General features: G+C 46.5%; 1 protein-coding gene across 2 annotated transcripts; it reads left to right on the forward strand.

Moving 5' to 3' along the window:
* Nucleotides 1-2,074: 2,074 nt before the first annotated feature.
* SLC1A6 (solute carrier family 1 member 6) lies at nucleotides 2,075-23,490 on the forward strand. 2 transcript variants are annotated; one of them, XM_012457780.2, is made up of 9 exons: nucleotides 2,075-2,286; nucleotides 3,093-3,230; nucleotides 6,136-6,340; nucleotides 7,676-7,718; nucleotides 9,335-9,678; nucleotides 14,205-14,438; nucleotides 16,474-16,668; nucleotides 19,031-19,165; nucleotides 20,480-23,490. In XM_012457780.2, exons 1-9 carry the CDS (start codon nucleotides 2,082-2,084, stop codon nucleotides 20,673-20,675), a joined length of 1,695 nt encoding a protein of 564 aa, XP_012313203.2. In that variant the 5' UTR covers nucleotides 2,075-2,081; the 3' UTR covers nucleotides 20,676-23,490. The 2 variants fall into 2 exon arrangements, with proteins under 2 accessions (XP_012313203.2, XP_064237787.1); XM_064381717.1 differs by lacking the exons at nucleotides 6,136-6,340; nucleotides 14,205-14,438; nucleotides 16,474-16,668; nucleotides 19,031-19,165; nucleotides 20,480-23,490 and having other exon boundaries at nucleotides 2,082-2,286; nucleotides 9,335-9,460.
* Nucleotides 23,491-24,107: the final 617 nt, after the last annotated feature.

A 24,107-nucleotide genomic window follows, 5' to 3' on the forward strand; every position in this document is an offset into this window, starting at 1 on the left:
TTGCATGGGTGTTACATTTCATTCTTTATTATGGCTGATTAGTATTTCATTATACACATCATGAAACATAGATACAATAATATAAGCAACAATGTAGCAAGAAAATGTGATATTGATATAAATGTGATACAGATTGATTTATCTATAATGAAATATACTTATCTACATCACATTTTCTTTAATCATCCATTCCCGGACACTTAGGTTGATTCCACATCCAGGCCATTGCAAATGCCGTGATGAAACATATCAGTGCAGATATCCTTTTGATACAATGATTTGTTTTCCTTGGGGTGGAGACTCAGTAGGGAGATTTCTGGATGGATGGTAGTTCTATTTTTAGTTATTTGAGAAATCGCCATACTGTTGTCCTTTCCCCGGGACAGATCGAAAGGGAACCAGTGGGAGAGGGAGCCTGAGAGTGGGTCTAGAAGGAAGAACAGAATTCTCAGTATCCCTGGAACAAGGGCACCGCCCTTTCTTGGGTATGACAACAGTGTAGGTTAGGAGGTATAGCATCTATAGCACACAGTGCTTTTAGGGACCCACAGAAATATTTTCATTTCTTTCTTTCTTTCTTTTTTTTTTTCTTTTGAGACAAAGTCTGGCTCTGTCGTCCAGGCTGGAGTACAGTGGTGCAATCTTGGCTCACTGCAACCTCCACCTCCCGGGTTCAAGTGATTCTCCTGCCTCAGCTTCTGGGGTAGCTGGGACTACAGGCACCCGCCACCATATCCAGCTAATTTTTGTATTTTTAGTAGAGATGGGGTTTTACCATGTTGGCCAGGCTGGTCTTGAACTCCTGATCTCAGGTGATGTGCCTGCCTCGGCCTCCGAAAGTGTTGGGATTACAGGCCTGAGTCACCATGCCTGGTTTGCTACAGGTTTTTAGATAAGTGAATAAGAACACATGGATACGGCCAAAGATAAACAGGAGACACAAAAGTCTGCAGTCTGGGAAACATCAGTACAGTGCCTGCCACCCCAGAGAGGCTCATGAACATCCCACTGCGGCCAAGAATCATTATCATTTCTTTCCCAAGGGACTCCCCGCCTCCATGCTGCTCACCTGGGCATTCTGGCAGAGTAGCTGCATTTTCTGGGCACCTGCGGTTTGCCGGGCACCTGATGATTATGACCTTGTGAAAAGCCTCCACGCTGGACACGCAAGTGTCTTAATTTGGGGAACTAGCCTCCAGGTGCCTTGTGTACAGTTCTGTATGCAGTTGGCACTTAACAAAGGCTTGTTAATTTCCTTTGAGCCGCTGGGGCAGCTCCCAGAGGCTTGTGATGAAATCAGTGAAATAAGAGTGGGCTGGAGTCAGGGAATGTCAAAAACGTCCATTATTTTGTGGTTTTCTCCTCTTCCCAGCCATTCCCAGGAATGATTCTGGAGATTTAACCTTTTACTGCCAAGACCTGACCTTGGAACCCTAGGCAGTCTCTCAGGTGTCCGAGGACGGGCACATCCCAACAGACTGAGCTTCCCCCTCCCACCTTCTTTTTAAAAAGTTTATTTTTATTCATTTGTTGTTCCTAGAGATAGGGCTGTGCTCTGTCATCCAGGCTGGAGTGCAATGGTGCGATCATAGCTCACTGCAGCCTCAAACTTCTGGGCTCAAGCAATCCTCCTGCCTTGGCTTTACAAAATGTTGGGATTACAAATGTGGGCCACTGTGCCTGGCCTTTGCGCTTTTTTAGAGGGGTGGTCTTATTATCTTGCCCAGGCTAGGAAGATCATAGCTCACTGTAATCTTGAACTCTTGGGTTCAAGTGATCCTCCTGCCTCAACCTCCCAAAGAACTGGGACTACCACCCCCAGCTATTTTAAAATTTTTAGAAACAGGGTCTCATTATGTTGCCCAGGCCAGTCTTGAACTCCTGGGCTCAAATGATCCTCCTGCCTCCGCCTCCCAAAGTGCTGGAACTACAGGTGTGAGCCAACACACCCAGCCACCCCCGCCTTCTGAGAGGCCTCAGAAAGCGCCCATCACCCTTCCCAGCCTTCCCCATCTGCCCACACCTGCCTTCTGTCCTGGCCCTCACCAGCCCCAGGCTTCTCTGTTTCCCGCAGATAGACCATGAGCAGCCATGGCAACAGCCTGTTCCTGCGGGAGAGCGGCCAGCGGCTGGGCCGGGTGGGTTGGCTGCAGCGGCTGCAGGAAAGCCTGCAGCAGAGAGCACTGCGCACGCGCCTGCGCCTGCAGACCATGACCCGCGAGCACGTGCTGCGCTTCCTGCGCCGAAACGCCTTCATCCTGCTGACGATCAGCGCCGTGGTCATCGGTGAGCTCTGCCTCCTGGAGGGCGGGGACGTCAGGGAAATTCCTGGCCCTTACACATCTCTTTGTTCCACCCCCTCATTCTCACCTGCACATGCGTCTCAGTCCCACCAGCCACCCTCAACACCACATAAAGACACAACATACAGATGGATACACACATGTGCAAACACAGCTATGTGTGCACACAATGTCACATGCATATCCGTGTGTACACAAACACACTCACATATATACATATACACTGTACAAACACACTTTACTATGCATGCATAGAACTTACAGGTGGAAACACAGAAACTCACACACACACTTGCGCATGTATATTGGAACTTGTAAACACATTCACATGTCCACACGCATTCTCCTGAGCACACATGCACACACTTATGAGCTTAAAACACATACACGCCCATGTTTGAAAATAGTAATATACACATATCACACCTATAGATGTCCAGGAAAATACGTGTGCATATTCATGTGTATATGCCATGTAAACAGACACCTATACATGTTCACAAGTGAAGGTCTACTGTCACATATCCTGGATATATGCACACTTATACATTTACACATTTATATTTACACAGACATGGACATGTATTTACACAATATCAATATGGCTCCCCATAAATGCATACATTTCTACAAGGTATGCACACATCAGTGCACACACAAATACACACACTTATAGGGTATTTATCTCTCTCACTCCTCCCCTTACCCTACCCTTCTTGGGATGGATGGACCATGTCTGGGGCTGAGTGACCCAGACTTCGCTCCACGGACCCCTTCTTTTGCCCCTAGGGGTCAGCCTGGCCTTTGCCCTGCGCCCCTATCAGCTCACCTACCGCCAGATCAAGTACTTCTCTTTTCCTGGAGAGCTTCTCATGAGGATGTTGCAGATGCTGGTGTTGCCTCTCATTGTCTCCAGCCTGGTCACAGGTGAGAGAGCCCAGGCCAGTGTTGGCCTCCAAGACCCATCCAGAGCCTCAGCTTGAACCCAGAGCCAAGGCTATCCTGAGCATGGGACCACTTCCTTCATGCTGTACCTCAAACATGGAAGCTTTCTGGTCCAGGGTCCTTGGCAAAACAAAGTCCAGGTCCTGATCAGTCCCAGGTTCCAGACCCCACATGACCCACACCACTTATCTCAGTAGGCTTCCTGTACTAGTCCTCGGAGGTAAAATGCCAGCCTGCAAGGGGCTCAGTATCACCCAGAGGTGAGAGAAAGTCTTGGAGGGGCATCTAGGGAGGGTGGCTGGGCTATGGTGTGGATGTGCAGAGAGTAGGGTGTAGATTAAGGTGTGGAAGGTGTGTGAGAGGAGGTGACAGCTTGGTGGGCAGAAGGTGCGATGGAAGTGGGAGTATACTTGACTTATGCAGGGGTCCACAAACTTTTGTTCTAGAGGGCTGGATAGTAAACACTTTCAACTTCAAGGGCCATATGGTTTCTTTTGCAACTAGAGTTGACCCTTGAACAATTTGGGTGTTAGGGATGCCAACCCCCGCACAGTCAAAAATCGCATATAACTTTTGACTCCCTAAAAGCTTAACTACTAATAGCCCACTGTTGACTGGAAGCCTTACAGATAGCATAAACAGCAGACTAACTCATATTTTGTATGTTGTATTATATACTATATTCTTAAAATACAGTAAGCTAGAGAATAGAATGTTATTAAGAAAATCAGGCCAGGTGAGGTGGCTTATGCCTCTAATCCCAGTGCTTTGGGAGGCTGAGGTGGGAGGATTGCTTGAGTCCACAAGTTCCAGACCAGCCTGGGCAACACAGTGAGATTCCATCTCTACAAAAAAACAAAAAATCAGCAGGACATGGTGACACATGCCTATAGTCCTAGCTACTGAAGAGGCTGAGGCAGGAGGATCACTTGAACCCAGGAGTTCAAGGCTGCAGTGAGCTATGATGGCAACATTGCACTCTAGCCTGGGCAATAGGGTGCGATCCTATTAAAAAATGATAAGGGGGGCCGGGTGCAGTGACTCACACCTGTAATCCCAGCACTTTGGGAGGCCGAGGTGGGCAGATCATGAGGTCAAGAGATTGAGACCATCCTAGCCAACATGGTGAAACCCCATCTCTACTAAAATACAAAAAATTACCCAGGCATGGTGGTGTGCACCTGTACTCCCAGCTACTCGAGCAGCTGAGGCAGAGGAATCACTTGAACACCTGGAGGCGGAGATTGCAGTGAGCTGAGATCGCACCACTGCACTCCAGCCTGGAGATAGAGTGAGACTGTCTCAAAAAAAAAAAAAAAAAAAAAAAAGGAAGAGAAATTTTATTTACTATTAATTGAGTGGAAGTGAATCATCATGAAGATCTTCATCCCCATTGTCTTCATGCTGAGTAGGCTGAGGAGGAGGAAGAGAAGGTCTTGCTGTCTCAGGGATGGCAGAGGCAGAAGAAAATCCATGCATAAGTGTCCTCAAACTGTTCAAATCCATGTTGTTCAAGGGTCAGTTATACTCAATTCTGCCAAAAGCAGTCATAGACAATACGTGAACAAATGGGCATTGTTGTGTTCTAATAAAACTTTATTTACAAAAGTAGGCAGAGGGCCGAATTTGGCATGAGTAGCATCTTGCCAGTCACTGGATTTGGGGATGGGGAAGAAGAAAAATGCATGAAGAAATGGTTTCTTAGGTTGGGTTTCCTGGAAGCAGAGCCTGACTGAGATGGGGATATCTGCACAGGTGGTGATTTGTTGTGGGATAGCTCTCAAGAGAAACTCACAAGGAAGTGAGGAAAGGGGGACAGGGCTGGGAAACCAGTAAGCAAAGATGTGGGTTTCAGAAGAAGGCTGGCCTCTCAGCCTGATCTATGGGGAGCTCTGGAGTGTGAGCAGAACCACAGAATTGAACCCCTCCCCAGCTCTGCTGCCACCTGAGTCAAAGGAGCTGGTCAGTGTTAATCCCTGCAGAGTCATTCACTGGCCGTAGGTCTCTTCTGGGGTTTTTGTGGACAAGGCAGCTCCTGTTTTGCTGAGGGCAATTCTCAGCAGAAGGGGACAGCCTGAGCTATTTGTAGCCAGTGCTCTCAGGGCTGAAGGATCAGCATATTGGCTTGGGAAAGGGTGTAGGAGTGGAACAGCAAGAACATGTGATACAAACGGCGTGCTGTGAGGTGGGTTGGAGGAGAGTGTGATTTTGGGATGAATAGTGGGATGGCAAGTGGAATGAAAGGTTATGGGCTGGGTATGATGGCTCACGTCTGTAATCCCAGCACTGTGGGAGGCTGAGGCGGGTGGATCGCCTGAGGTCAGGCGTTCCAGACCAGCCTCGCCAACATGGTGAAACCCCGTCTCTACTAAAAGCACAAAAATTAGTCAGGTGTGGCAGCGGGCACCTGTAATCCCAGCTACTCGGGGGGCTAAGGCAGGAGAATCACTTGAACCTGCAGACGGAGGGTGCAGTGAGCCAAGATTGTACCACTGCACTCCAGCCTGGGTGACAGAAGGAGACTCTGTCTCAATAAAGAAAGAAAGAAAGTTAGGTTATGGTGCAAAACAAGAGTCTATAGAGGATGGGGTGCAAGGGTGGAAAAGGTTGGCTTGGAGAAAAGGGAAGGTAATAGGGTAGTGGAGTGCTGCTTGGGATAAGGGTTGGGATGGAGTGTGAGGGTGTGTATTTGGAAAATAGAATAGCAGTAGGAAGATAGTGGTGTGGGTGAATGGGTAATGGGTGGGTTCTGCGGTGGGCTGTAAGAAAAGTGATGCTTGGTGGAATGGTTGTTGAGCTGGTGAGATGGGGAGGGTGGAATGGGTGGCTAGGAGACCTGGCGTTGCGTGTGCATGGAGCTGTGGGGGCCGTATCGTCTGTCCTGCAGGTATGGCGTCCCTGGACAACAAGGCCACGGGGCGGATGGGGATGCGGGCAGCTGTGTACTACATGGTGACCACCATCATCGCGGTCTTCATTGGAATCCTCATGGTCACCATCATCCATCCAGGGAAGGGCTCCAAGGAGGGGCTGCACCGGGAGGGCCGGATCGAGACCATCCCCACAGCCGATGCCTTCATGGACCTGATCAGGTGTGCCAACCCGAAAAAACACAATATGCACATTTGGAAAAGGAGACTTTGTTTATTGTAAAGGGTTATAGCCTGCAAAGTGGCCATCCTGCAGGCTGGGAAGCATGCGTCTGGTCAAGACCAGAGACAGGCCCTTCTAAGGAGGAGGGATTGAAGGAGCTTCATGCTGAATGGGTTAGCTAAACATCCATATTCAATAGGTTGCAGGAGGAGCTATGAATATTCATGGAGGTGGTTCTGATGCATGCATACTGAACAAAGTTGCATGTAACATATGACCCACATCTTCTTTGGGGTGGAGACTTCCTATCAAACTCCTGGCCTCAAGTGATCCACCCACCTCGGCCTCCCAAAGTGCTGGGATTATAGGTGTGAACCACTGCACCTGGCCTATTTCATTCTTTTTCATGGCTGAGTGGTATTCATGTGTCCTAGTTGAAAAATGAGAAAACATGGACACAGGGAGGGGAACATCACACACCGGGGACTGTTGGGCAGTGGGGGGCAAGGGGAGGGAGAGCATTAAAACACATATGTCATGTGTTCTTTATCCACGCATCAGTGAATGGGCTCTTAGGTTGATTCCATTTCTTTGCAACCGTGAATTATACTGTGATAAACATGTGTGTGCAGGTGTCTTTTTGATATAGTGACTTCTTTTCCTTTGAGTAGATACCCACTAGTGGGATCGCTGGGTGGAATGGTTCGTCTACTTTTAGTTCTTTAAGAAATCTCCATACCGTTTTCCATAGAGGTTGTACTAATTTACATTCCCACCAGAGTGTATGTTCCCCTTTCCCCACATCCATGCCACCATCTAGTTTTTTGAGTTTTTAATAATGGCTGGTCTAGCTGGGGTAAGGTGGTGTCTCATACCACCTGTTTTAATTACAGCAGCCAGATTTTTGCCAGCCAGAATCAAGGATAGCCATGGTTCTACCTTAATCACTGACCTAGGAGCTTTCTCTGGCTTTTTGAGGCATCACTGACACACATGTTTGAATTAAAGTCTTGAGATGATGTAGGCCTCTGCCAAGTACTCAGACCTGGATTTGAGGTCTGTCTGCGCCTCTTAGCAGCTCTGTGGCTCTGGGTAGCTTACATGAATTCTCTGGGCTTTGGTTTCTTTCTATGTAAAATGGGGACATCAAATAGCACTCATGTCTAGGGTTATTTAGTGTTTAAATCAGGTGATTCTTGCTCAGTGCCCAGTCTAGAGGAAACATTCATATATTGGCTGCCATCATTACTGTTCTTGGTGTTAGGATTACTGTTATCACCCTAGACGCCCTTCCACGGTCTAACCACTTTCCTTCTTCTGATGTTTTTCTGCAGAAATATGTTTCCACCAAACCTTGTGGAGGCCTGCTTCAAACAGGTCAGGGGGAAGTACACAGTTTGATCAAGGAGATTCGGAGGGTGGCGGGAGCCTGGGGCTGAGGGCATGGTCCAAGGGCAAGAGGTGGGAGGAAGGGCCTGACAGAGCAATGGGCAGGGGTTCTTGAGGAGTCTAGGAGAAAGAATGTATTTTCCATGGTGATCTGGGAGGGATAAGGAGAAGGTCTTAGGTCCAGGCGTGGTGGCTCAGGCTTGTAATCCCAGCACTTAGGGAGGCCAAGGCGGGAGGATCACTTGAGGCCAAAAGTTCAAGACCAGCCTGGGCAACAGAGTGAGACCCTCTGTCTTTAAAAAAAGAAAAAAGAAAAAAATTAGCTGGGCATGCCCATCTCATTCTTTGGGAGACTCAGGTGGGACGATTGCTTGGACCCAGGAGATCAAGGCTCCAGTGAGCTATGATCACACCACCGCACTCCAACCTGGGTAAAAGAGCAAGACCCCATCTCAAAAAAAGGAAAACAAAGGACTTAGGCCAGGGACTTACTGAGCACAGGGCTAGAGGAGGCACCAAGGCTGCTGTAGAGATTCCAGAAATTTTGGCCATAGATGGTTGAGTGGAGAGGCCCTCAACTCTGGTTAAGCATTGCCCAGGGAACTTGTGAAAAATTCAGGATCTATACGACTTCTTCCACACATTGCTTGTTCACTCTCTCATTCATCTATTCGGTCACTTATTCTTCAAAATTTTTTTTAATGCACTTATTTTTAAATTGACACAAAAATTATATGTATTTATGAGCTATGATGATGTTTTGAAATACGTCTGCATTGTGGAATGACTCAAGCTTATTAACATATCAGTGACCTTATATACATATCATTTTTTGAGATAAAAACACTTGAAATCTACCCTTTTGGTGATTTTCAAATACACACTACATTGTCACCATGTTGTATAATAGAGTTCTTGAAGTTATTCCTCCTGTCTAGCTGAAATTTTGTGTCCTTTGACCAACATCTCCCCAATGCCCCTGGCCCCCAGTCTCTGGTAATCACTATTCTATTTTCTGTTTCTGTGAGTCCAACTCTTGTAACTTCCACATGTAAGTGAGAGCATGCAATATTTGCCTTTCTGTGCCTGGCTTATTTCACATAGCACAGTGTTTTTCAGGTTCAACTCGGTTGTCACAAATGACAGGATCTCCTCCTTTTTCAAGGCTGAATAGTATTTCATTGTATACGTATACCACATGTTCTGTATCCATTCATTCGTTGATGGACACTGAGGTTGATTTCACATCTTGGCTACTGTGAATAGTGCTGCAGTAAACATGGGAGTGCAGATATCTCTCTAAGATACTGATTACTGATTTCATTTCCTTTGGATATATACCCAGTAGTGGGATTGCTGGGTCCTATGGTAGTTTCTATCTTTAATTTTTTGAGGAAGCTCCATACTATTTTTCATAAGGGGTTTACTGATGCATTCACTCAGTCTTCCATGCATTGATCAAATCATTCATTCACTCATTCAGATCTGCTGGATAAGGCCTTTCAGAGTGTGGGAGCTGGAAATGGGTGGTCTCAAGGAATTTCTCCAGGTGATTCTGATGCATCCGCTGAATTGAGTATGGGCCGGATCTCTCTCTGTTTCAGTTCAAGACACAGTACAGCACGAGGGTGGTAACCAGGACCATCGTGAGGACAGAGAACGGGTCTGAGCCGGGTGCCTCCATGCCTCCTCCGTTCTCAGTGGAGAATGGAACCAGCCTCCTGGAAAATGTCACTCGGGCCTTGGGCACCCTGCAGGAGGTGCTGAGCTTTGAGGAGACCGTACCCGTACCTGGCGCCGCCAACGGCATCAATGCCCTGGGCCTCGTGGTCTTCTCTGTGGCCTTTGGGCTGGTTATCGGTGGCATGAAACACAAGGGCCGAGTCCTCAGGGACTTCTTCGACAGCCTCAATGAGGCCATTATGAGGCTGGTGGGCATCATTATCTGGTGAGTCCTGGGCTGTGCCCACAGGAAGGCAGAGGCAGAGCCAGAGCCGGGAAGTCAGGCTGTAGGGAAGCTGCTGAAAGGCTTGTTGGGGACTTTTGGTCACTCATTTATGTATTGAGTAATTCACTTACCCAGTCACTAACTCATTCATTCATGTCTGTCTGCCATGATTTCATCACTAGTTCACTTCCTTGTTCATCTGTTCATTCATTCATCCCTATTTTTTTTTTTTTTTTTTTTTTTGAGACAGAAGTCTGTGTTGCCAGGCTGGAGTGCAATGGCATGATCTCGGCTCACTGCAACATCCGCATCCTGGGTTCAAGCAATTCTCCTGCCTCAGCCTTCCGAGTAGCTGGGACTACAGGCTCGTGCCACCACACCAAGCTAATTTTTGTATTTTTAGTAGAGACGGGGTTTCACCATGTTGGTCAGGATGGTCTCTATCTCTTGACCTTGTGATCCGCCCACCTCGGCCTCCCAAAGTGCTGGGATTATAAGCCTAAAATCTCAGCACTTTGGGAGGCCAAGATGTGAGAATCACTCGAGCCCAGGAATTTAAGACCAGCCTGAGCAACATGGCAAGACCCATCTCTACAAAAAATACAAAAAAATTAGCTGGGTATGGTGGCATGTGCCTGTAGTCCCAGTTACTTGGGAGGCTGAGGCAGGAGGACAGATTGAGCCTGGGATGTAGAGGCTGCAATGAGTTGTGATTGCCTGGGTGACAGAATGAGACCCAGTCTCAAATTTAAAGAAAAAAGAGAGAGAGAGACCACTTAAAATCTACTCTCTTTGTGGTTTGCAAGTATACGATACATTGTTTTTAGCTATACCTCCCATGTTGTCCAGTAGACCTCTTGAATTTATTTCTCCTATTTAACTGAAATTTTGTATTCTTGGGCAACATCTCCCCAACCTCCCTTCTCTGAGAGTCCCTGGTAACCACCAATTTACTCCTGGATTCTATGAGTTTGATTGTTTAGATTCCACAAATAAGTGAGATCATGCGGTATTTGTCTTTCTGTATCTTGGTTATTCAACTAGCATAATGTCCTCCAGGTTCATCTGTGTTGTCACAGGTGACAGGCATTTATTCATCTTCTATGCATTGGTTAGTTATTATTCATTCATTCACTCCTTTCTGCAATGATTTATTCACTCATTTACCTCCTCATTTATCTCTTCGTTCACCAATTTATTCACTTATTCTCATTTTTCTTTCAGTTCATTCACTTTCTTATTAATTTATTCATTCTTCCATGAATCAGTTAATTCACTCATTTATGCATTCCTTCACTCATAAAGTTACTTACAAACTCATCCATGCATTAGTTAAATCATTGATGGACTCATCTGTTTATTTACTCAGTTAAGCCATTTATTCTAATTCATTCTTTTTTTTTTTGAGACGGAGTTTCACTCTTGTTACCCAGGCTGGAGTGCAATGGCGCAATCTCGGCTCACCACAACCTCCGCCTCCTGAGTAGCTGGGATTACAGGCACGCGCCACCATGCCCAGCTAATTTTTTGTATTAGTAGAGACGGGGTTTCACCATGTTGACCAGGATGGTCTCGATGTCTTGACCTTGTGATCCACCCGCCTCGGTCTAATTCATTCTTTGACCCACTCATTCATCTATACATTTGTTATTCTTTCATTCATTTACTCAAGTATTCTCTTTATTCACTCAATTATTTGTTCACTCACCTACTAATGTCTCATTTATTTCCTTACTTTTCATTCACTTGCTAATCCTTCCTTCCTTCCTTCCCTAAATTCCTTCATTCCTTCAAAAATTTCTTCATTCACTCAGCAGACATTTTCCCAGGCAGACTTTGTCTTGACCTCTGGAATACAGAGATACGTTGCACTCATACCTTGTCCTCAAGGAGCACACAAAATCTTTGGGGAGACAGACACATTGTAGATCAATGTAACACAAAGTGGTAGGTTCTGTAGCAAAGGAACATTTAATAAGTGTTGGGTTCGTGGAGAGGTGAGCAGTGAGTAGAGGGATGCACAGTGAATGCTTCCTAAAGAGGGAGCCATGAAGAAGGTCACCTCTTAACTGCATCTTGACAGGTGAGTAGAACTTCAGTTGGACAGTGAGAGGCGAAAAGTATTTCAGGCAGAGGGAAGAGAATGTGCACAGCTTGAAAGTACCTAAGTTGTTTGGAGAATGGTGGGGCGTTCAGGAAGGTGAGAGCATGAGTAAGTTGGGAGCGGTGAAGATATTAACAAGGCTGTCAGATCCCAAATGGGAGAAGACTTTGTACATCATCCCAAACAATTGGAAAGCTGTATAGGGGACTTGAGGCCAAGTTGAGAGCCTGGAAAAGTATTGGAAAGGAATGGGAGTGGGGAAGCTTACTATGGGTAAGCAGAGAATTAAAAAGGAATATTGAAGGCTCAGCTGAATTGGGAATCATGAATTTATAGTGGTGTCATTGGCATGATTGGGTGAAATGTCCAGATGTGCCAGGTGGCTGACTGTAGGGGTTAGGAAATCATGCACAATTAATCTTGGGCTAAAGAATTTTGCAGAGGATGAGGTGGAAGGATGGAGGTAAGAAAGCTGAGAGAGGGATTACTCAGACTAAGCATAGAGGTGGATCTAGTCACGTTGACTTGGAGAGGACTCAGCAGCTACTCCCCAGGGATAAGTCTGAGCCCAGCTTGGAGAACACAGATGTGACTGGAGAAGTCCCCGCATCCTCATTTTTGACTCAAGCTATTATACCACCTTCCCAAGAGGTCTCCACCTTCTCCAGTACATCCATGATGAATGTGAGCAAAAGTAGACTTCAATTTCTTTTTTTCTTTTTGAGACAGAGCCTCACTCTGTTGCCCAGGCTGGAGTGCAGTGGCGTGATCTCGGATCACTGCAACCTCTGCCTCCCGGGTTCCAATGATTCTCCTGCCTCAGCCTCCTGGGTATCTGGGACTACAGGTGCATGCCACCACATCTGGCTTTGTATTTTTAGTAGAGGTGGGTTTCACCATATTGGTCAGGTTGGTCTCAAACTCCTGACCTCATGATCCACCTGCCTCAGCCTCCCAAAGTGCTGGGATTACAGGCAGGAACCACCACCCCTGGCCATATACTTCAGTTTCTAAAGAGAGAGGAGTAGCCATTGAAGCCTAGAAATGAGAGGATGGTCCCGATGGCAGAAACTCACACAATTGACCAGCGGACTGGACTGTGGGGAAAACAGGTGAGCCCCTGATGAACTTGCTTCTTTTATCTCTATTATCCATTTTACTCACTACTCCAGCCACATTGGTCTTCTCTCTGGTCATCCAGCATTCCTAGTGCATGCCATCTCAGAATATTTGCATTGTGCCTGCAATGATTTCGCCAAGATACACAGGGTACCTTGTCATCATGCGAGTCTCAGCTTAAATGTAACCTCTTCAAAGAAGTCCTTTCTGACCACCTGCTCAGAAGCAGCCCCATCCAATGACTCTCCTCTGCTGTTATCACCACTTGAAATTTGTAATTAGTGCATTTCTATGTGTACCTCCTGGTTTCCCCATTAGAATATGTCTTAGTCCATGTCAGCTGCTATAACAAAAATACCATAGACATCATGGCTTAAACAACATAAATGTATTTCTCACAATTCTGGAAGGTGGGAAGTGTAAGATCAAGGCACCCACAGATTCCAGGTCTGGTAGGGCTGTCTTCTGGTTCATGGAAGGCATCTTCTTGCTGTGTCCTCGAATGGCAGAAGGATGGAGGGAGCTCTCTGGTGTCTCTTTTACATGGGCACTAATTCCATTCATGATGGCTCCACCCTCACAACCTAATCACCTTCCAATACTATCCCTTTGGGGGTTACAATCTCAACATCTGAATTTGGTGGTGGGGGGGGGTGGATGGATGGGACATAAACATTTAGTCCATAACAGAATGTAAGTGCAATGAGGACAGGAGCCATGTGCCTGAAACATAGTAGGTACTCAGTCAATATCTGTGGAATGAATGAATACATAGGTGGTTTTGATAGGACAGGTGGTTTGAGATATCAGTGGGAAATGCCTAGGCTGGTGAATGAGTGAGAGCAGGCACTGATAGGGAAGAGAATAGGGGAATAAAGGTTTCAAATGTGGAACAAAGAGTTGGGGGCAGAAGATAAAGGAAACTTAGAAGGCCAGAGTCAGGGAATGTTTTGGCAATGTCTAGGGAAGGATCATGAAGGTAGTGATTATTTGGGGCAGGATTGAGAGGTCTTGAATGGGGAGTAGAAAGCAGAGACCTGAAAGGTTGTATATCCTGGAGTAGTAGGAACTTTTCTATCACTTGGGGGAGATGTGGAAGAGCAGCAGGAGGAGGTGGGTTTCATTCATGGGGCCCAGTGGCATTCGTTAATGTACGGGGAAGAATGGGATGGAGTAGGGTGCTGTCTGGTGGGTACTGCGTGGCTCCAGGGCCCTATATGGGCAAAGCCTTGGGGATGCCAGCTTCAGACCTGCAAGGGAGGTCAGGAGGGAGCCCTCACAGGTATGTGGCTCCCTCACACAGGTATGCACCCGTGGGCATCCTGTTCCTGATTGCTGGGAAGATTTTGGAGATGGAAGACATGGCCGTCCTGGGGGGTCAGCTGGGCATGTACACCCTGACCGTCATCGTGGGCCTGTTCCTCCATGCTGGTGGCGTCCTTCCCCTCATATACTTCCTCGTCACTCACCGGAACCCCTTCCCCTTCATTGGGGGCATGCTACAAGCCCTCATCACCGCCATGGGCACGTCTTCCAGGTATGGCCTTGCTCCCCACACCAGCACCATTCCTGGATGCACTTCTTGTCCTTCACGGCCTCTCTCAGGGCTCTTGAGGGTCTCCAGCTGGCCAACACCTGGGGATTGGTCATTGTCCTGGGCTGGCTCTCCTAGTCTCCCCTTCTCCTTTCCTGTTTTTTAACTTTATATGGAGGAGAACCAGGCGCCAATTTTGAGGTGAAGAGGGAAGGTTCCAGGATGTCCCGTGAGCTCAGTTGTTTCCTAGTTCGGAAGGTGTCATCTCCCCTTGTGAGATGGTGTCTGGGAGCTCTCTTGGTTGTTTCTTCCTCCTCCTCCTCCTTCTCTTTTTCCTCTTACTCCTCTTTCTTCCTCCTTTTCCTCTTCCTCCTCTCCCTCTTCTTCATCTTTTGTAGTTTTAGGAGATTAATTAAGAGCATCATCCAAATTCAAAAACAATTTGAGAAAAAGCACAGCAGCCAAAAAGATAAAAGAATATATATATATTTTTGAGACAAAGTCTCTGTCACCCAGGCTGGAGTGCAGTGGTGTGATCCTGGCTCACTGCAACCTCTGCCTCCTGGATTCAAGCGATTCTCCTGCCTCAGCCTCCCAACTAGCTGGGATTACAGGCGTGTGCCACCACACTTGGCTAATTTTTTGTATTTTTAGTAGAGATGGGGTTTCACCATGTTGGCCAGGCTGGTCTTGCACTCCTGGCCTCATGTGATCTGTCCACCTTGGCCTCTCAAAGTGCTGGGATTACAGGTGTAAGCCACCATGCCTGGCCAAAAATATTTTTCTTTTTCTTTTTTTCTGACATGAGGCCTCATTCTATCATCCAGGCTAGAGTGCAGTGGTGTGATCTCTGCTCACTACAACCTTCACTTCCCAGGCTCAAGTGATTCCTCCCACCTCAGCCTCCCAAGTAGCTGGAATCACAAGTGCATGATTCCAGCCCTCCTGACCAATTTTTCTTTTTCTTTTTCTTTTTTTTTTGGTAGAGATGGGGTTTTGCCATGTTGGCCAGGCTGGTCTTGAACTCCTGAGCTCAGGTGATCTTCCTGCCTCGCCCTCCCAAAATGCTGGGATTACAGGCATGACCCACTGCACCTGGTCAAAAATAACATTTTTAAAATTATCCATAACGCTGGTCAGGAAATGTGCCTCTTGGTCTATGGCTATGTAAGACTGATGTCACTGTATCCTAGAATTAAACTCATGTAGTCATTGCTGAGCTGGACACCCAAAGACCCTCTATGAGTCCAGAATTCTAACCGTATGATGTAAAGCTGGCCACAGAACACACATCCTGTAGACAGGCTTACTCCAAATAAGATGCCCACTTCTTTGACTAAACTCGCCAATCGATTAGGTCACTTTTCTCCGCTAAGAAGTGGCGGAGAAATGGATAGAGAGGGTTAGCATAGCTGAGGTCAATGCTGCTGCAAACAGGGGAGTCCAGAACAGGGGCCCTCTCTAAAGTCAGCAGACCTTTATGATAAACTATTGTGTAGTTTTTCCCATAAACTAGTGTGCAGTCATTGGCCTTAGCTATTGGCTTTAAGTGGGTCAAGAGATCTTCAGCTTGGGAGACCCTCATTGCTGTTTTCTCCCTGTATCGTGAGGAGTCGCTCTTTTCCTTTGTACAGTTAATCAGCCTCCGAAATGTTATACTCTTGTTTTCTGCCTCTTGAGGAGCACCCACCTAGTATGCTCAATGTTCTCATGAGGAATGCTCCCTGGGCTCATTTCTGCACAGACCACGCCCAGCTCATGTCCTGCTCCGAGCCTCGCCCTACCTGTTCTCAGTTCTTCCCCACCTGGCCACGCCCTGCTCTGAGCCCCGCCTCACCTACTCCCGCTCTGTTCTCAGTCCCGCCCATGTGACCCGGCCCTTCCCATTCTCAGCCGAGCCCCACTAGGCCACGCCCCGTTCCCAGCCTGTCCTAGACTTTGCCAAGTCCATGCTGTCCTGCCCCACTAGGCCACGCCCTGTTCCCGCCCCGCCCCCACCAGGCCACGCCCCATCCTCAGCCCTGGCCTTTTTCCCCAGCTCGGCAACGCTGCCCATCACCTTCCGCTGCCTGGAGGAGGGCCTGGGTGTTGACCGCCGCATCACCAGGTTCGTCCTGCCTGTCGGCGCCACGGTCAACATGGACGGCACTGCCCTCTACGAGGCCCTGGCTGCCATCTTCATTGCTCAAGTTAACAACTACGAGCTAAACCTGGGTCAGATCACAACCATCAGGTGAGGGGGGCTTGAGTGGGACCTGCCAGCAAGTGAGAGCTAAGCTGTCATCAGCTTCGCTGGGAGGGTTGGAGAGGAAGGAGGGGGTCACAGCTGGAGCTGAGAGGAGCCCTCTGATGTTGGAAGGGGGATGTGGGAAGAGCCCCAATGCTGGATGAGGTGAAAGGTAAAGCTGCCACCCGAGACTGTCAGGAGCTGCCAAGACGTTCCTGCCAGTTCTCCTCTCCCATGGGAGATCCCTTTGTCCACTCTTTTCCAAAGCATGGCGGGTGCATCCTAATAACCCGAGGTTCTTGTTATAAATATAGATTCTTATATTTATAGGCCCTATACATTTATTTATCCCTGTATTTATAGGTTCCATCATCCAATGGTTCCAACTTAGTCATTATTTATAAACAGTGAACACTGTCATCTCCTTCAGGTCTTCAGGGTTACTTTTTCAGGGAAGCCCTGTTTAAAATGGCATATCGGGACTTGCTAAGGAGGCACCGTTTCCCCATGTAATACCATCTTCATATAGTATGAATTTTACTTATTCATTTTGTTTATTGCCTGCTTCCCATACTAGATTGTAAGCTCTGCAGGGCGCAGTGGCTCACGCCTGTAATCCTGCCCCTTTGGGAGGCTGAAGCGGGTGAATCACTTGAGGTCAGGAGTTCAACAACAGCCTGGCCAACGTGGTGAAACCCCATCTCTACTAAAAATACAAAAATTAGCCGGGCATGGTGGCGGGTGTCTGTAATCCCAGCTACTCAGGAGGATGAGGCAGGAGAGTCACTTGAACCTGGGAGGTGGAGGTTGCAGTGAGCTGAGATTGCACCACTGCACTCCAGCCTGGGTAACAGAGCGAGACTCTATCTCAAAAAAAAAAAAAAAAAAAGAATGTAATGTTTGGGCAGGGATTTTCTTTTTATGGGAATGTCTACTATGTGTATATATAGCACATTCTTCTCTCTGCTTCTTTCAGTTTAACTTTTTTAGATTCCACGTATAAATGAGATCAGACAGTATTTGTCTTTCTGTACCTGGCTTATTTCACTACACCAGCATGTAGTATATGCTTGATAAATATGTGTTGGAAGAATGAATGTATTGAGTACTCTATAACCAGTCCTGGAAAAAGTGCCTTTGCACATGCTCTGATGGGATGACCTCCTTTTCCATGGGAGTCCAAGGATGCAGAAAAAAATCACATAAAGAAAACATCAAAGGAACCCACCCCCCGCCCCGCCTTTTTTTTGCTTAAGGTCCCAAACATTACAATGAACACTTCTCAAGGGAAACGTTGACATCATTGGGAGTAGGGATGTTACCAAAAAAGGTAAGGATGGGAGATGTTTGAGGTGGTATTCTCAAATGGACCAGGGCACTTAGCATCCCCTTCTACCTTCTTCCTGGGAATCCGAAGAGAGCCTGGTGGATGGCCAGTTTAAGACTTAACAGGTGTATTGAGCTGTGCTCACATTGCTATAAAGAAATACCTGAGACTGGCCGGGCACAGTGGCTCATGCCTGTAATCCCAGCTACTCAGGAGGCTGAGGCAGGAGAATCACTTGAACCCAGGAGGCAGAGGTTGTAGTGAGCCGAGATTGTGCCATTGCACATCAGCCTGGGTGACAGAGACTCTGTCTCAAAAAAAATTTTTTTTTTTTGTAAAGACAGGGTCTCACGATGTTGCCCAGGCTGGTCTTGAACTCCTGGGCTCAAGCAATCCTCCCACCTTAGCCTCCCAAAGTGCTGGGATTACAGGTGTGAGCCACTATGCTCAGCCTTTATATGCAACTTTGAATTCTTTGACTACATCTCCAAATTCCCTGTCACCTCTGGTGACCACCATTCTACTCTCTGTTTCTATGTTTTCAACTTGTTACTATTATCTTTTAGATTCCACGTATAGGGGAGATCAAGGCCACGCGTGGTGGCTCATGTCTATAATCCCAGCACTTTGAGAGGCTAAGGTGGGAGGATTGCTCTAGCCCAGGAGTTTGAAACCAGTGTGGGCAACATAGTGAGACCCCATCTCTACAAAAAATACAAAAAAAATTAACCAGGCATGGTGGCATGTGCCTGTGGTCTCGGCTACTCAGGAGGCTAAGGTGGAAGTAAGCAGTGAGTTGCAGTGAGCCGAGATTGTACCACTGCACTTCAGCCTGGGCAACAGAGTGAGACTGTCTCCAAAATAAACAAACAAAACAGACAGAGCGCGAAAATCAGGCAGTATTTTTCTCTTTGTGTCTGGCTTGGGTATTTAAGATGCCTTGGGGAGCTGATCTCTTCCCCTCTCTCTATCCTTTTCCTGTCTCTTCCTCCTCGCCTCCTTCCCTCCACCTGCCACCCCATGTTCTCTCTTCCCCTGCAGCATCACGGCCACAGCGGCCAGTGTTGGGGCTGCTGGCATCCCCCAGGCGGGTCTGGTCACCATGGTCATTGTGCTCACGTCAGTTGGCTTGCCCACAGAAGACATCACGCTCATCATCGCCGTGGACTGGTTTCTGTGAGTGTTCTCCAGGCTGGACCCTGCTGCTCCCTCTTCTGCACACACTGCTTTTCCCTGCACCATCCTCAGCCTGTGGGCTTTCATTCCAGCAAAGATGCAGTGGTACAGAATTTTCTAGTGAAAAGGAGGCCTTGGAGAAGCCTCTGATCCATGGCCTCTGGATCCCAAATCCCAGAGTCATCTTTGGGAAGTGGGGTGTGGAGACAGCAATGGGGCTTTACCTATCAGCTGGAAGAACTCCTCTTTTACCTGTTTTATGTAGAAGTCACAAAAAGGTGGTCCAGGCTGGGCGTGATGGCTCATGCCTGTAATCCCAGCACTTTGGGAGGCTGAGGCGGGCAGATCACCTGGAGTCAGGAGTTCAAGACCAGGCTGGACAACATGGTGAAACCCTGTCTCTACTAAAAATAATAATAATAATAAATTAGCTGGGCATAGTGACAGGCACCTGTAATCCCAGCTACTTGGGAGGCTGAGGCAGGAGAATCGCTTGAACCTGGGAGGCAGAGGTGGCAGTGAGCTGAAATCATGCCACTGCCCTCCAGCTTGGGCAACGAGTGAAACTTAGTTTCAAAATTTTTAAAGTTTAAAAAAAAAATTTTTTTATTTTTATTTTTTTAGAGATTGGGTTTTGCTCTGTTGCCCAGGCTGACCTTGAACTCCTTAGCTCAAGCAATCCTCCTGTTTCAGCCTCCCAAGTAGTTGGGACTACAGGTGTGAGCTGGTACTCCCAGCTGCAAATATATATTTAAATCTCAATTTTTAAAAACAGGAGGTTTACAGGCAGTACATAGTGACCAGCCTGGCCAAGATGGTGCAATCCATCTCTCCTAAAAATACAAAACTTCGCCGGGTGTGGTGGTGGGCGCCTGTAATCCCAGCTACTCAGGAGGCTGAGGCAGGAGAATCGCTTTAACCTGGGAAGCCAAGGTTGCAGTGAGCTGAGATCGCACCACTGCACTGTAGCCTGGCCAACAGAGCAAGACTCCATCTCAAAAATGAAAAATAAAAATAAAAAATTAAATAAAATAATAAAATAAAATAAAATTGGAATGCAGGCTCAGCTGACAGCTCCCATGTGGGAATGAAATTCCAGGCTTCCTTTAATGTAAACCTCCTGGTTTCGTTGTTGTCGTTGTCATTTGTTTTTGTTTTTGTGTTTCTGAAACAGAGTCGTGTTGTACTGGAATGGGACTGTACTGGCATGGGAGCCCCCTGACTCCCTGGCACAGGGACCCCCCCTCTGATGCACCCTCTTCCTGCAAAGCTTTTCAAGCCCCCATTAATGGCAGCTTCTTTTTCCCGTACCAGTGACCGGCTTCGCACAATGACCAACGTGCTGGGGGACTCAATTGGAGCGGCCGTCATTGAGCACTTGTCTCAGCGGGAGCTGGAGCTGCAGGAAGCTGAGCTCACCCTCCCCAGCCTGGGGAAACCCTACAAGTCCCTCATGGCACAGGAGAAGGGGGCATCTCGGGGACGGGGAGGCAATGAGAGTGCTATGTGAGGGACCCCCAGCTCTGTCCCCTCCCAGAGAGGTGGGAAGGGGGCTGGGGAGGGGAGTCCTGGGGACACATCTGTCGCCCAACTGACCATGGGCTGAGCACACATGTTCTGCTTGGCTTGTTTAGGGGGGAGGGAAAAGTGAAATAAAGGAGCAGGAATGAAAGGTATATAAGGTCTGTATTTCTCTCTGAGCATATGCTGAGGACTTGAAGGAGGGCATGAGCAAGGGAAGGGAAGAAAAGTTTCTCCTAGGTTTGGGGAGCAGGGAAGCCTCAGCTTCAACAAGAAGAGGGATCAACTCATGTTTCTTATATTCTCAAAGAGTGGCAGAACTGAAGAGGGTAAAGAAAAACCATTATTTCTTTTAACGAAACAGTATCCGTGGTCTCTATGTCAGGGGTCCCCGAGACCACCTTTAGGTTCAGCAATTCACCAGAAAGACTCACTGAATTCAGGACAGGTACCGTGACTCACCTGCAATCCCAGCACTTTGAGAGGCCGAGGAGGGAGGATTGCTTGAGTCCAGGAGTTTGAAACAAGCTGGGATAACATGGCAAAACCTTGCCTCTACCAAAAGATACAGAAAACTAGCCAAGTGTGGTGGTGTGCGCCTGTAGTCCAGTTATTCAGGAGGCTGACATGGGAGGATGGCTTGAGCGCCACAGGAGGAGGCTGCAGTGAGCTGAGATTGCACCATTACACTCCGGCTGGGCGTCAGAGCAAGACTTGGTCTGGAAGAAAGAAAAAAAAAAAAAGAAAAGAAAATTTTCAACTCCATTATAATCTTATGGGTTCATCATAATATACGTGGCCTGTCATTTGCCAAAATGTCATGTGGGGCATGACCCCATACCAATGCTTCAAGATAATAAAAAACAAATTCACTAAAATAAGATGCTACTATATTATAAAAGTGACATTAAAATCAATGAGGGGACCAGGTGTGGTGGCTCTCACCTGTAATCCCAGAACTTTGGGAGGCTGAGGCAGGCAGACCACTTGAGGTCAGGAGTTTGAGACCAGCCTGGCCAGCATGATGAAACCCTGTCTCTACTAAAAATACAAAAATTACAGGTGTGGTGGTACACACCTGTAATCCCAGCTACCTGGGAAGCTGAGGCAGGAGAATCACTTGAACTCAGGAGGTGGAGATTGCAATAAGCTGAGATTGTAGCATTGCACTCCAGCCTGGGCGACAAGAGTGAAACTCCATCTCAAAAAAAATTTAAAAATCAACGAAGAAAGAAAAGATGTTGAAAAAAATGGTACTTGGATAATTCGTTATTAATTGGGGAGCAAAATCAAGTTAAATTCCTGTCTTAACATCAACCACCATAATAGAATGAAGTTGGAGGAAAAATGTGAAATAGCAATAGACTTCTGGAAAAAAGGAGAGATTAACCCTCTGAGCAGAAATCCAGATAGAAGAAAGAAAAAGGAAGACAGAGAAAATAATTGATGGACTCAAACATGTGAGACATCTGCAGGTAAAACAGTAAAGATAATACAAGATGAATGGAAAGCTATGGAAAATATTTAAGAAACAAACATCAAAGAGATAATCTGCACTCTCATGGTTATTTCAGCACTATTCACGATAGCTAAGATTTGGAATCAAACTAAGTGCTCAACAGATGACTGGAGAAAGAAAATGTGTCACATGTACACAATGGAGCACTATTCAGTCATAAAAAATAATGAGAGATCCTATCATTTGCAACAACATAGGTGGAATTACAGGAAATTGTGTTAAATGAAATAAGCTAGGCAGCTGGATGTGGTGGCTCACACCTGTAATCTCAGCACTTTGGGAAGCTGAGGCAGGCAGATCACCTGAGGTCAGGAGTTCAAGACCAGCCTGGCCAACATGGTGAAACCCCATCTCTACTAAAAATACAAAAATTATCTGGGTGTGGTGGTGGGTGCCTGTAATCCCAGCTACTCAGGAGGCTGAGGCAGGAAGAATAGCTTGAATCCAGGAGGTGGAGGTTGCAGTGAGCCAAGATCTCAACATTGTACTCTAGCCTGGGTGACAAGAGCGTAAGTCTATCTCAAAAATACAAAAACAAAACAACAACAAGAAAAGAAATAAGCCAGGCAAGAAAAACACATATTACATGTTCTCGCTCGTATGTGGGAGCTGAAAAAACTGAACTCATGGAAACAGAGTAGAATGATGGTTACCAGAAGCTAGGAAGGGTAGTAGGGAGGGAGAATAAAAAAAGGATAATGGGTACAAAAATACAGTTAGAAGGAATAAAATCTAGTATTTGGTAGCATAATAGGGTGACTATGCTTAACAATAATTTATTGTATATTTCAAAATTACTAAAAGAGGAATTGGAATGTTTAAAACACAAAGAAATGATACATGCTTGAAGCGATAGATACCTTAATTACCTTGATTTGATTATTATACAAGTATGTTTGTGTAAAAGTTTCATACATACCCCATAAATATGTACAACTATTATGTATCCATAATGACTAAGAATAAAAATTCAAAAACTAAGTCAACTAGAATTTTTAAAAATCTAAAATTATGAATGATCAAAGGAGGCAAACTCAAAATTTAGTAAAAATAAATGTAAGTCAGTCACTACACAATGTGTACATGTATCAAATCATGCTATACACCTTGAATATGTACAATTTTAATTTGTCAATTATACCTCAGTAAAGCTGGAAAAAAGAGTTACTATAAAAATATCGAATACAAAAAGATCAAGCACAAAAATGTGCTCATTTTCATGAACAATCAAAGGAAGTCAAATTAAAATATCGAAGGAAACAATAAATCTTACTCATGGGTTTAATTTGCTTTTTTATTTATTTATTTTTTATTATTATACTTTAAGTTCCGGGGTGCATGTGCAGATCGTGCAGGATTGTTACATAGGTGTACACATGCCATGGTGGTTTCCTCCATCCATCCCCCATCATCTACATTGGGTGTTTCTCCTAATGTTATCCTTCCCCAATCCCCTCACCCTCTGCTATCCCTCCCCTAGCCTCCCCAACCCCTGACAGACCCCGGTATGTGATGTTCTCCTCCCTGTGTCCATGTGTTTTCACTGTTCAACACTCACTTATGAGTGAGAACATGCGGTGTTTGGTTTTCTGTTCTTGTGTCAGTTTGCTGAGGATGATGGTTTCCAGCTTCATCCATGTCTCTGCAAAGGACATGAACTCACCCTTTTTTATGGCTGCATAGTATTCCATGGTGTATATGTGCCACATTTTCTTTATCCAGTCTATCATTGATGGGCATTTGGGTTGGTTCCCAGTCTTTGCTATTGTAAACAGTGCTACAATGAACATATGTGTGCATGTGCCTTTATAACAGAACGATTTATAATCCTTTGGGTATATACCCAGTAATGGGATTGCTGGGTCGGGTTTAATTTACTTCTAAGGCTGCAGCCTCCAGACA

Source organism: Aotus nancymaae, unplaced genomic scaffold (assembly GCF_030222135.1).
Source record: "Aotus nancymaae isolate 86718 unplaced genomic scaffold, 86718_ANA_hifiasm-v0.15.2.pri h1tg000028l, whole genome shotgun sequence".
NCBI classification, from domain to species: Eukaryota; Metazoa; Chordata; class Mammalia; order Primates; family Aotidae; genus Aotus; species Aotus nancymaae.

What these genes read in the sequence shown, in the direction of transcription:
- SLC1A6 (XM_012457780.2), top strand. Translation starts at nt 2,082, where the DNA reads ATGAGCAGCCATGGCAACAGCCTGTTCCTGCGGGAGAGCGGCCAGCGG. An exon ending in TGTCTCCAGCCTGGTCACAG is followed by an intron (nt 3,231 to 6,135) that starts GTGAGAGAGCCC and finishes TCTGTCCTGCAG; the next exon opens with GTATGGCGTCCCTGGACAAC. An exon ending in ATCGCCGTGGACTGGTTTCT is followed by an intron (nt 19,166 to 20,479) that starts GTGAGTGTTCTC and finishes TTCCCGTACCAG; the next exon opens with TGACCGGCTTCGCACAATGA.